Source organism: Diabrotica virgifera, chromosome 3, assembly GCF_917563875.1.
Source record: "Diabrotica virgifera virgifera chromosome 3, PGI_DIABVI_V3a".
Lineage (NCBI taxonomy): Eukaryota > Metazoa > Arthropoda > Insecta > Coleoptera > Chrysomelidae > Diabrotica > Diabrotica virgifera.
In genome coordinates, this window is record NC_065445.1 from 182,445,771 (window position 1) to 182,459,933 (window position 14,163).

At 32.4% G+C, this 14,163-nt stretch overlaps 1 protein-coding gene and 1 long non-coding RNA gene across 9 annotated transcripts in view; both read right to left on the minus strand.

Moving 5' to 3' along the window:
- The window catches only part of LOC126881436 (gastrula zinc finger protein XlCGF57.1-like), a 132,219-nt gene extending 129,149 nt beyond the window's left edge, over positions 1-3,070 (minus strand). For all 8 annotated transcript variants that reach the window (XM_050645717.1, XM_050645721.1, XM_050645718.1 and 5 more), the window contains exon 1: positions 2,338-3,070. In XM_050645717.1, the coding sequence (XP_050501674.1) occupies positions 2,338-2,659 (322 nt within the window). In that variant the 5' untranslated portion in view covers positions 2,660-3,070. The remainder of the gene's footprint in view (positions 1-2,337) is intronic.
- Positions 3,071-5,980: 2,910 nt separating this feature from the next.
- On the minus strand, positions 5,981-7,896 carry LOC126881437 (uncharacterized). Its single transcript, XR_007696848.1, has 3 exons — positions 7,727-7,896; positions 7,323-7,478; positions 5,981-6,257 (listed from the first exon to the last, which is right to left on the minus strand). It is a non-coding gene; the product is annotated as an uncharacterized LOC126881437 (long non-coding RNA).
- Between the last annotated feature and the right edge of the window lie 6,267 nt (positions 7,897-14,163).

Sequence of the window (14,163 nt, forward strand, 5' to 3'; positions counted from 1 at the left end):
ATTTTTACCTTCAGTGACTGCACTATACAAAATAAATTGCAATTTACTGATCTAAATGCGCGTAATTTGGAAGCTTATAAATTATTCAATGATATGTAGTCGCCAAATAATTAGTTTAATGCATTTTAAGTACAACTTTCTCTTAAGCCGGGAAGATAGGGTGGTTTTCTTGCGAAGGGGTTGTAGCTCAATAATCGAAATGCACGTGATTTAATAGTTTATTCTTAGAGTATATAAGCTATAGGAATTATATCCGCAATACGATATATTTTAAGTTTTCTCAGCATTTTTCTCTTAAGTTAAATCAATTAAAGGGTTGTTTGGGGGTGAAGGGGATGAGCTCAAAAATCGAAACTATATAATTTCAATAGCTCATAAATAGCTCGTAATTCTGCCGCAAAAACCGATTCAATATTCCTATTTTTCAGTAGTGGGGGGGGCTGACTCAGCCCCCCCCCCCACTAAAGTATCAAATTCCTGCTCATTGGAACGAGCTCAAAAATTTTAGTTTGCGGAATATGAGAGCTCATAAATAGCTCATAAATCAGGGCTATTTGTTTTTTGATTTTTGCAAGTGGGGGGGGGCCAGCTCAACACGGGTGCTTAGAATAGCATGGACACAGAGGAAAATGAACACGGAAGTATTGCGAGAAATGGATAAAGAATGCGAAATAATAAACACAATAAAAATAAAAAAGTTACAATATCTGGGACACGTAATGAGAGGACCGCGATATGAAATGTTAAGACTGATAATACAGGGAAAAATAAGAGGCGGAAGGAGTATAGGAAGAAGGAGAGTGTCATGGTTAAAGAATTTAAGGGACTGGTTTATATGCAGTTCTATTGAACTCTTTAGAGTAGCAGTGGATAGAGTAAAGATAGTGATGATGATATCCAACCTCTGATTAGGAGACGGCACTTAAAGAAGAAGAAATTTTGCCAGGGATCACGTCATTCATTTATGATATACCATGTATGACTTACTTTCTTGCCTTGGATATCAATGACCCCTAAGACTATTATCCCAATGAAAGTGTGGCACTCAATGTGTTAAAAGGTAACTGACTAGTTGGAATATAATTAAACGAAGTGACTAAATTGTGGATTGCAGGAAATCAGAGATAATAGGTTTGTTCTAGCATCAGTTTCAAACGGTTTGAAACCATCAGCGAATAGTGGACCAGCGTGAGTAGAGGGGATAGCACTGGTGACTGTATTATGTTCTCTCACTGACCAACTGTTTGCTGACGGTTTCTGACTAGTTTGCTAGAACAAATAACAAATGTGCATTGTGAAATAAGTACAAAAAAATTATATTATATTATAAAATTTAATAAGAGAAAATAAGGACATCTTATTAATAATGAAAAACTATGTTCCTGGGTTCTTGTAATTTAAGGTTAGATTTTAATTTTAATACAGTGTGCAGTTTATTCTTACTAACCCACATTCAGGGTTGGCAGGTTTAAACCAACATACTTGACACCCTGGTTTAAATCAACAAGTTTTTTAAGAAAAAATGCAAACTGGTTTAAACCAACTGGATTTCAAAAAAAAACAAACTGGTGTTTTTATTTAAAGTTTTTACCGACATCTGCTGCAAATGAAGAAACTGAAGATAAATAAATTCAATTTATCGTATTATCAAACTTAGTTATGTGAATATTATTATGTTTGAAGACGTTTTTTTGTTAGGTATATTAATTTTTTGTATGTGTAAATAAAAGTAAAATTTGTCTTATTTGTCTTACTATAAAATAATTTATTCATTTTTAAAGTATTTAGCCTCATAATACTCTGTCTCAAATAAACCAGAACAATAAAAATAACAAAGTTACAATATCTGGGATACATAATGGAGGGAAAGTAATATGAAATGCTGAGGTTGATAATACAGGGAAAGATAAAAAGCGGAAGGAGTATAGGAAAAAGGAGAGTAGGATGATTGAAGAATTTAAAGGACTGGTTTAAGCATTTCTGTAGAACTGTTCAGAGCAGCGGTAGATGGAGTAAAGATAGTGATGATGATATCCAACTTCCGATTGAGAAACACACAGAGGAAGAAAGTTGTATCCTCATAAAAACAAAACTACTTTTGTAATGCTAATTATTACATTATGCAAATGATTAGGATAAGTATACTTTTACTTCAACACCTTGGCCGAGTTACGGGACAAATAGACCTTGTACTAGACTAACAGTTGGCCGTGTCGCAAAGCACAGTGGCAAAATGGGATATGCCTCATAACACACCAACATACGTTTATAAAAAATATCTCTAAACGCAGCCAAGGTGTTAAAAAGTTTTCAAAAATTATTTTGATTTATACATACCACATTGACTCTGCTTTTCTTCAATTATGTTTTCCTCTTTCTTAATATTTGGTTCAGACTTGAAATTTTTACAGTTGACCAAGTCACTATCATCTTCAATTTGTTCATGTTTTACATTTTCAATGGTTACTGCTGTATTCATTTGGATGAACCAATTCTTGGAATCTTCATTAGTTGTATCATCATCAGATAGAAGCATTTCTTGTTTTAATTCATTTTTTATGGTAACTGGAAATTCGGTATTGTTCACACCATTGTCCTCTAATTCGGTTTCGCATTTTATATTAGATACTTCGCTTTTTGTGTCTTCCTGTTTCTCCATACTGTTTAAAGAAATTTAGATTTCACTATCAAAAAATGGACACCAAATCCACAAGACTGTGTGCATTAAATAAATGTGATTGTTAGCGGTTGTGTTCTTGGTTGCTATTAGCTATAATAGTTCAGCTCAGCTGGTTGGGTTGAGTTGAGTTAGAGTTGCTTGCTGTTTGGTCTTGCTTTTGAGCTCTGACTCTGCCTGTACAAATACCATATTATTTATCTATGTATATACTGTATATAAACTCTGTATAAATTATTAATTTATATCCGGCATTTGAGTTTTTGCACTTTCGCTTCGCTTGGCTCTTGGCGGCTGGATTTTTGTTTTTTGTATGCTTTTTTCTTTATCTTGCTCTTGGGTGCACCGGGTCGTTGGGTGACTGGGTGAGTGATCTTCTATCTTCTTGCTCTTTCGCGCAGCCGCAGCCGAGTGCGCGCAGTGTTGCCAATCGCCAACCGCCGAGAAACTTTTTCCCTCAAGTTACCTTAAAAATTCCCACTTTTATTTATGAAAAAATTCCCTCCTGTTTATAAAACCTGAGAAGATATTTTGAATTATTTTCAAATATTTTGATTTTTTATTAAATATTTTACAATTTGGTTTGGGGCAAAAATTCCCTTTTGAGTTAACTTTTTCGCTGTGTCTAGGTACACGCTAACGTGTACGCAAATAAAAAAAGTTAAGTACACGCGAATTAAACTTCATCAAGCCAGTGACGTCATTATTTAGCGTGCGCAGTGACTTTATATTTTGGTACATACACGCTACTTTGATATGTTTATTGTTTGTTGTTTCTTTGATAGAAAATATTTTTCCACCTACCTCTAACGAAAGTATACTTTTCGGGACCTGATTGTAGGTAGCAAAGTTGTACTTTTCCTCCCTAGGGAGGAAAAGTAAAAGTGACGTCATGGTATTTCATTCTAGAAATATAACTTATTGACGCCCTGTACAATATCTATTTTCTATTACGTAAGTATCTATACATTTTAACGTTTATTTATAAAACACCCTGTATTTTGCAGAATGCTAAAAAACAGTAAATTGTTATTTTGATTTAACAATGTTTGGTCTTCTCACCATCAAATAATTTGATCAAACAGTTTGAGCAAACTCCGGAAGTACGTCAAAGTGACGTCACAATTGCAGTTTTTTTTTGAAATTCTAAAAATCTATGCTCTCTAGTTTGATCAAATTTTTTATATTGAGTTGTCTAACTTGTTTGTACTTTATTTAAAATTAAAATTTTTCATTATTATCCACAATGAACACTCAGGATGTGACGTCACTAACTGTCACTTTAGTTTGCTCAAACCCAGTTTGATCAAATTATTTGATGGTGGGACCCACGGTTCTTAGACATTACTAATCGACTAACCAATGAACATTAAGGGTGAGATTACGTCACGAGAGTTTACTGTCATTTGAACGTAATATGATCAAAAAAAGTCACCGTCAAATAAAATACCAAACGTCAGACCGCGTATTTTAAATTTAAGAAATATTTTCCAAAAATTTAATATTTCTAAACTAGACATTACGCTTTCGAGGTGTGAACAGTTTCTGTTTTGCAGCAGTTAAAGTTTGCCACTAGTTTAGGGTCTTAACCCAGCTAACAACCGCCGGTATTGTTGCTTAAGTGTTTGCATATAGGTAAGTTGAGCATTTTTGCTTATATTTTTTTTTCAAGCGGCTTTCTTTTATGCTATTTTGCTTGCTCTTTTTATTTCTTTTTGCTTTCTAGTTATTAATACTTCATTGTCTGGTTTTTTCTTACAATGAGTGAGGAAAAGGGGGGCTCTGTCCCCCCTTATCCTGATACTTCTTCTCCGGCTAAAATTGCAATGACTAATAATTCCGAAAAAAATCAAAATCAGACTTCCGACAATAATTCTCAGGAAGAAAAAAAGGTTAATACATACTCCGAAAAAGATCATGGACCTTTTGTAGTATATCTTGAATCTACAAATATACCGAATATAAAAATTGGCACATTCAATACAATTAAAATAGCTCGAGATATATTCAACCTCACACTTAGGCCCGGTCTTTTCACCTCCGAATAAATAGTTAACCGGAAGTTTATCTGACAGATAAAAAAGTAGCGTCTTTTCACTCTGGAATAAAGTTATCCGGCAGATAAATTGACGTTAAATATCAAATATTTAACTGCCGAATAAAGTACCGAATAAGAAGTTATCTGGCAGATAAACTTTGATTTTCGTATATTTCATGGTTTCTGATTACCAGGAAACTAAAAATATAACCTAAAATCTTGTAGGTCTGATTGAATTTATTGCAAAAGTAAAATTTTGTTCTTTCTAAAAATTCTCAATCAAAAATTTTATGTTATTTTGTTTTTATACATACCTACCTACTGTAATTTTTTAAGCAGAGTTATTAGATATTAAATTAAAGATGGATTATAATTTGAAAAAATTATAATAGGTATGTATTATTGTATACCTACAAATGAAAACAAGTTGTAAAAAATAAAAATAGAATAGTTTCTTATCCCATCATTTCTTTGAATTGCCAACTATTTTACGATTCCAAAATGAAGGTATTGATATATGTAGGTAGTAACTAGAATTATGTATGCACATGGTTCTCAGAAACAGTAGATGATACCTACCTTGAAAAAAAGCTGCTGTTAAGTATCCAAAACATACTGGGTGTATCATGAAATTCTAAAAAAATAGAATATAGGAAAACTGATTTTATATTCTGACAATTTCGTAATACTCCCCGGATATGTTTTAAATAGGTACCTTCTTACTAATATTTTTTGTGCCAAATATAAGTAATTCTGTATTATTGCTGTTTAAATTCAGATCATAGCAATGGGTTGTTACTTGGAGATTCTGATTGTCCACTGAAGCCATTTTTAACGAGTCCGCAAATACATCCCTTTTTGTATATAGCAGAAAACAAAACAATTACATTGATTCAATTGTCCTATCTTACACTGAAGCAATATATTTATAACATAGAGAGAGATGAAAATGAATTGCTAAGTATAGACTAGGAATAAGCTAAATTATTGAATTTACTGAAGTTATGATGTTTGATAACCTTATAAAAATTTTTGTGTTAAGCTTGTCACGCACGGGGAACTATACTAAAATATATCTCATATCACTCACTATAGTAATGAGTGAGGCTGCATACACGGAACTATAATGTATATTATGGTTCCGTTTATGCAGGCTCACTCATTATTATAGTGAGCAATATGAGATATAATATATCTATTATAGTATACCTCCTGGTCAGTACCAAGCTTTATGGGGAAATAGAAGGATCATTAATATACATGTATAATTTTTTTATTCTTTATTTAATTGTCCTTTGTATAATTTAATTATTAAATTTAATAAATCAATGAATTTTTGTCTCTTCTGCCCTTTCATTTTCTCTGGCACGCTTGTGTTCTACCCTTTCCTCCTCTTTTTCTATCTGAAGCAATTGAGCTATGTTGAGTATTAGCGTTGTTCTTTCTTGTAATACATTCTCTAGTTTATTATTGGTAGCTTATTTCTGGAACTAGCTTTTTCTATGAGAACACAGGATTCCATCTTCTAGGTGTTTGTCATATCTGTAACTAATTTTTTTTTATTTAGAAAAGTGAAAGATATCTACTAACAAATATTAAAATTAGGTTTTATTCTTGTTATTGGGATTCTTCAATTTACCATGTAAATTATCCAATCTTTAAAATATTGTGTTTTGATATACATAGTTGGTTTATCCCTAGTTTACTATTCAATATACCAGTTGGATGGATTATAAATCTGTAGCGTTTTGACAATGATTGATATGTCCATCTAGAATAATTTTTCAGGAGGGCATTTTGAAAGTTTAAATCATGTTTTGTCAACCCAAAAACGAAAAGTAATCAACATAATAAATCAAGTAATATATCAAGTTCTGGCCTACCTAATATAGTAGAATCCCGATTATCCGTGCTCCTCGGGACCGAAGGTGGCACTGATAATCCGAACATGTATTTCTTATGTATAATAAGTACGTATACACATACATATTATGTACCTACCATAAAAAGATAACAGAAAAAATAAATCTTTCATTATGAGTCTCTCTTTCGTCATATAGAGTTTCCGTTAAGTGATTTACAATGACGCTATGTTGATAAAACCTCAAAAATGCAACTTGAGTAATAGAAAATCATAGCACGGATAGTTAGGGTTCTACTGTAAGTTAAAAGGGGACATGTGGGACAAAGGGGGTTTTACCTTCATCATACACATACCAAACTATACCAACTTGAAGAAATGTTACTAAATAGCATATCAAGCAAATAATCTCATTATGGCTAAAGTCAGACGTAACATCAAGTTTTGCCATACCACTACAGAAATATAGTATTGAATTTAAATAAAAGTTTTCCCCACATTAACAAATTTTTACATCATTGAACAGTTATTAGGTTTGTTCTAGCATCAGTTTCAAATGGTTTGAAACCATCAGCGAATAGTCGACCAGCACGAGTAGATAGGGGATAGCACTGGTGACTGTATTATGTTCTCTCACTTAGCAACTAATTGCTGACGGTTTCTGTCTAGTTTGACTGTTTGCTAGAACAAACCTAATATTAATAATCATATAATATGTACATATATAATTATGTAAACAAAATTACCACTGCATCTGTTTCATTAGCTAGCTTGTCTTTATTTAAACTTGTCTTTGTCTTCTATTTTACATACAAATCAACAGTTTTCCTCTAATTTAAAATGGATTTACCTCTTGTTCAAGCTCTCCAGTAAACTATTTCAGCATAATCAATGTTTTCTTTCTAAAACAATATTGTTGTCTGATTAAAATATGGAAATGTATTTCCAAACCTTATGATTAAGTTGTAACTAAACTAAGTTAAGTTGTGACTAAACCTATTAAGTTGTAATTCTGTGATTACATTTCCTTCTTCCAAAATGGAAATAAAATCGATAAAATCATCTTTGAATCTAATTATGTTAGGTTAAGTTAAAGCTGAAATTATAAAAATAAACATAAAAGTCAGGTGTGTTCGGAATCCAAACTTACTTTTAAGCTTATCTACCGGATAACTAACTGGAACATAAATTGACGTGAAAAGACGGGTACATTTTATCTGGCGAATAAATATTTATCCTCCAGATAGCTAACTGCCAGATAAGAGCATATTTATTCGGAGGTGAAAAGACCGGGCCTTAATGACGTTAAAAAAATAGATAGTAAAGGGCTCAATAGAGTTTCAGTTGAATTTGCCAATTTTCACTCGGCTAACATGCTACTTAAGAACACTCAACTTCTAAATCAGGGATACAAGATATATATACCTTTTAACTTCGTAACCTGCAAAGGTATCGTCAGACAGATTGATACAGATATTGATGAAAAAGAACTTCTTCAGTGTTGCGATACAGGAAATGACATTGAAATTTTACATATAAAAAGATTAAATAGAAGAGTAATTAAAGATGGAGTAACTTCTTATGAACCCACAGGTACGACACTATTTACATTTCGAGGCGTTCTTATGCCCAAAACTGTGTTTTTTTTATGGCATACCAAGACTAGTGGACACATATATTGCCCCAGTGACACAATGCTATAACTGTCTTAGATTTGGCCACACAAAAACAAACTGTAAAGGGAAAGAAAGATGTTTTAATTGCGGGGAAAACAAACATGAAGACGTATGCATGACAAAATGTTTTTACTGCAAGGACTCTCACAAATCTATTGACAAGAGCTGCCCAGAATATACAAGGCAAAAGAATATTAAAGAACTGATGGCGTATGAAAATTTGACATTTTTTGAGGCAAGTGAAGCCATTCCAAAATCATACATCTCAAATAATAAATTTATTTATAACCCGAGAGATTTTCCAAATTTTAAAAATAACAGCAGGCCATTAGAAAATACTCCAAGTACCAGTAGAAATAATTCTAACACCATAGAACCATCGCAACGAAGAACAAACAATTTTAGATCATCTACAGTAAAACGTTCCTTTCAACAGGTGGTTCTGAACTCCGACAACAAACGGAGAGTCGTGCAAAAACGTCAAGATAAGCAACCAAATGAAAAGAGTACATATACACAGCAATTAAGACCAGAAAAGCCAACCTCTTCCCCCACTAGCTCATTTTCTCGTTCAGAACCTTTCAAATCAAGAACCTCAGCTAATTTATCACAAAACTCCAATCAAGCCTGGCAATCCAGTGCATCGCAAAACTTTCAAAATATTGATACCTTTTCTTCAAATGACTTTTTAAACTCATGCCTAAATTTTATTAGTAATACATCATCAGAAAACTTAAATTTACTTAAAAACCATTTATTTTCCCGATTAAACGTAGAGTCCTATATGGACCAAGAGGATAAATCTGATTCTGATTTTAATTAATTAAACATATATCAAATCACATAATCATGAATTCAAAAAAGAAATTAAAAATTATTCAGTGGAATATTAGAAGTATTAAATCAAACAGGGAAAACATAACGAACTTAATTTTCAAAGAAGACCCTGACATAATTGCTATTAATGAAACTTGGCTTAAACAAGATTTTAATTTTTCTTTGAAGTATTATAATGTTGTCAGACAGAAAGAAACTTGTATCAAGAAATCTATTATTTTTTCTACAATTCAGAAGTACAACTCAGACCAAATCCAATACATAACAACAAAAATTGGTAACTTATACATAATAAACATTTACTCCAATACAAATAATGCCATAACTCTTCCTTTCTTCAGCTCAACAATAGAAAACATACCTACAGAAAACTTAATTATACTAGGTGATCTGAACTCTCACCATCCCCTATGGGATAAATGTCCTACCAATAAGGGAGGAAAAAATATTTATGATTTTATTTTTGATAAAGAATTAATTATCCTAAATGATGGGTCAGCAACATTGTTTCAACCTCCTAATAATAATCTTAGCGCTGTAGATCTAGCCATAGCAAGTAATAATATGGCTCTATGTTCTACTTGGGGTGTCATACAAGATTGTGGAAATAGCAACCATTTCCCCACCTTTGTCATAATAAACAACTGTGAGTTTAACAAAAATGATAGCATCTATACACAAACATACAAAATGCGAAATATTAAAAGAGCAGACTGGTATACATTCCACACTGGGATGATAACAGGAATGCTTGATTTACCGGTAAACTCTAATTACAATGAGTTTTTGGAGGTAGTTAATCAAGTAGCAGATAACTCAATTCCCTATAAAAACTGTAGAACACAGGGTAAACCTTCAAATCCGTGGTGGGATGAAGAATGTTCACTTTGGATTAAAAGCCGCAAACAGGCAATTCAAAACTTTAAACAATCTGTTTCCTTAGGCAGGCCGCACATCAAAGAAACATGAAACGTAAATTACGTTTCATGGAAATAAACCACTGCTAAACAAATATATGTCCGGCCAATTATGAAACTCTCCGAAAATAAAAATGTGTCATGAGCATGAATCACACTCGTTTCATTGGTAGGCGGACTTTGAGATTTGTTTAGCAGTGTTTTCTTTTCATGAAACATGTTTTTCGTTTCATGTTTCATGTTTTTCGTTTCATGTTTCTTTGGTGTGCGGCTTGGCTTAGAGAACTATATAAACGCTAAACGTATAATCGCCCAAACTAAACGAAACCTCAGAATTAAAAAAAGAAATAAATTCATAAACTTCTGTGAATCATTAAATAAGGAATCTAACACTACCTATGTCTGGAATAAAGTTAAAAAATTCTCAAATAACAAAAATTACGGCCAGACATTTCATAACCCCGCAGATAACATTAAAACAGAAATTCTACAGAACATGTCTGCAGTTTTTATTGATCCAAATTTTGAGCTTGACGATATAAACGAGGAAGTTTCCCCTTTTACAATCTGGGAACTTAACAATGCTGTAAATAATAAAAAAAAATCGGCACCAGGTATGGACGACATTCCTTACCTTATGATAAAACATCCACCACTACAAGCTAAACATTTTCTGTTGAATATCTACAATAATTGTCTAAATGGTGACAACCTGCCTGAAGATTGGAAAAACCATAATGTTATAAATATCTTAAAGCCACACAAAAATCCACTCTTGGCCAGTAGTTTCAGACCAATAGTTTTATCCTCATGTGTGCTTAAAACATTAGAAATATTAATCAAGAATCGCCTAGATTGGTCCTTAGAACATAACTGTTCATTCACCAACCATCAGACAGGTTTTAGAAAAGGAAGAGGCACTGCTGACAACTTGACCATCCTTCATTCCACAATTGTGTAAGCCTTTGAATCCTCCCAATCGGTTTTGGCCATCTTTCTTGATATCAAAGCAGCATATGATAATGTCAATATATACAAACTTTATAGCAAACTAAAACTTCGAAATATTCCATCTGCAATAAATAATATTGTGTTCAAAATTTTACAGAACAGACTTTTATATTCAAGATCTAATGATGGTGACTTTTTGGGACCTTTCATGGCAACTAAGGGGCTACCTCAAGGTTCTCCCTTAAGTACCATTTTGTTTAATATTTATATAGCAGAATTGTTTTGTATTAGCAATAATGAAGTTAAAATATGTGGATATGCAGACGACTTGGTTTTGTATATTAAGGGATATGATATCCAAAGCATGGTAAGTAAAATAAACAAAGAATTGGAAAACACATTACACTGGCTTGCAGAACATGACTTGTCCTTATCCAAAGACAAATGTGAAGCTGTATGGTTCACAAAGGGTAGGCGAAGAGATAATCTAACAGAAATCAAAATCAACAACACAGCCATTCCTCTAAAAAATGAAGTGAAATTTCTAGGCATAATTTTTCATAAGCATCTATAATGGGACTTACATGTTGACAATATTATACTCAAGGCAAAGAAAAATATTAATATCCTACGTGCAATATGTAGAGTCTGGTGGGGAGCTGACCCACGAACACTCCTAATGGTTTTTAATGCCTTGATCAGATCTCACCTCGATTATGGTTCCTTCCTATTCAACCCAATATCACAAAAATGCAACAACAAACTCAATGCAGTATTTTTTGAGGGACTTAAGATATGTTTGGGGTGCATGAAGTCTACACCAAATTTGGCAATCTTGGCAGAGTCTGCCCAAATGGACCTAGAACATAGAAGATTATTGTTAGCCTCTAAATTTTTAAGTAAAATCATCATTATTGAGACATCCCATAATATTACTCCTAATTGAAATACGTAAAAGACTTATAAACAAACCTAATTTTTATACAAGGAATAATGTACCATACTTGGTTTCGGCATTAGAATATTTTTTTCCATATTTTAAAAAAATATACAAAAGCCCAAATTTTCCATGCTATGAATTAGAGTATGATACACTAATGAATCCACTTCCAATTCTAAATTGTAATATCAAAAAATATGACCCGATGATTAAAGAAAAATTCCTTATGACTACTGAACAATATGGGAAAGACCATACCTTTATATATACTGATGCCTCAAAAAACAAAGAAAGGGTAGGTTTTGGGATATGCATCCCGAGTATTGAATATAATTTCTCCTCAAGACTTCCTGGAGCTCTAAGCATAAGCAAAGCAGAGAGTATAGCAATACATCAAGCGGTGGAAGTCGCAACTACAAAACATCTAAAGAAAGCTATAATATTTTCTGATTCGCTCAATGCAATAACCAATATTAAAACATGTAACATATCTGCTTCAGCAGATATAAGGGCCCTAAAAACAAAGAAACTTATATCTTCAGCCAATGAGAATGGTACCAAAATTCTCCTTTCCTGGATACCTGGACACTCTAATATATTTGGTAACACCCAGGCTGACATACTGGCAAAAATAGGAAGAGACCTGAATGTACTCATGGAAGTACAACTGAATTCCCAGGATGCCCTATCAGTCATCAGAGGAAAAATTACAAAAGAGTACCAAAAAAAATGGAAATCTTTAGTCCAGAAGAAGACTTTGCAATACAAAACAATTCAAGACTTCTTTCCTACAAAACCTTGGTATTCAAATTTTCCATATAGAAATAGAAGACACACTACCACCATCATTAGAATGCGCACAGGCCATTGTTTAACAAAACAACATCTGTATAAAATGAATATAAAAGATAATCCTTTTTGTGAATGTGGTCGTCTCGAGGATCTAAACCACATCTTTTTTGAATGCCCGATTAATGTGATTCCTAATTTTGATATATACACAAAATTTATTTCCATGAACTTCAAAACACCGCTCTCTATATACAATATTCTAAGTTCCTTAACGGAAGAATCAGTCAATGTAATTATGCGTTTTCTTGCAATTAACCAAATAAGCTTATAAACTGCAATGCGTTTTCTAACAATTAACAAAATAAGCTTACAAATTGCAAGGCTCAACTGTTTATATGTATCCGTGTTATATTATGTTGCTATTTGTCATTTAATTTATGTTTTAATTTTTAATCATACTTAACCTGACCCAATTAATCTCATTTAATTATAATCATCACACCTCATCAAAAGCTTCCTTACAAGAACATAGTCAGCGATTTTGGTATGGCTTAGAGCCAGACTACGTCAAGATCGCTTATAAATCGTGCTGGTAATCGCCTTGCAGCGAAACCAAAAACAAAAAAGAAGAAGAAGAAGAACGTAATATGATTTTTTTCGAATCCTGAGAAAACCAAGTATTTTAGAAAAATTTAAACGCAGGATGCAAGATTACATTATTACCGAGGGCGGAAAGCCCCTTAGAATAAACAAGCAGATTCTATTGAATGAAATATTTGAAATTAAATATCACACTTCTCTTTTATTTTCAGCCCTGTAACTTATTAAAATAAACATTATATAGAAGTTTTCAGGGACTTTCAGCCCTCGGTAATAATGTAGTCTTTCATTATGAGTTTAAATTTTTCAAAAATATTTATTAGTTTTCTCAGGATTCGAAAAAAATGAATACAATTAAAACACATTGAGAATTTTGACATGCGTCAAAGTTTTGCATTAACTCAATGTAAAATTCTGAACTGTTGAATTCCAGCTTCCCTAATAATTATTTTACATCAAAAGACATTAGAAACTATTTGAAGAGGATTGAAATCTGTATTGGAAATAACTGTTAAAATTGGTCTACGTAATTAAACATATTCCAAAATTTTGTAAAAATGTAATACATTTTAGTTTTCAGCCCAAACTTAGGCCACACACAATGCAATAATGTTCACATTTTTGAACTGTCAATATTTTTATTTTATCATCTATTGTTTAAAAACAATACAGTTGATAAGATACTCTCAGTTGCGGAGAAAGGATTAATAATAAAGATTTTTTTATTCAGTCAATGGTGTGAGCACTGTCAGTTAAATAGTAACGTGTGGCCTTACTTTTACACGCATACCTATTGTGGCAAATGTATCATATTTTTCAAAATTTTGGAATGCATTTAAATCGTAGAACAATTTTAACTTTTGATTTTAATACA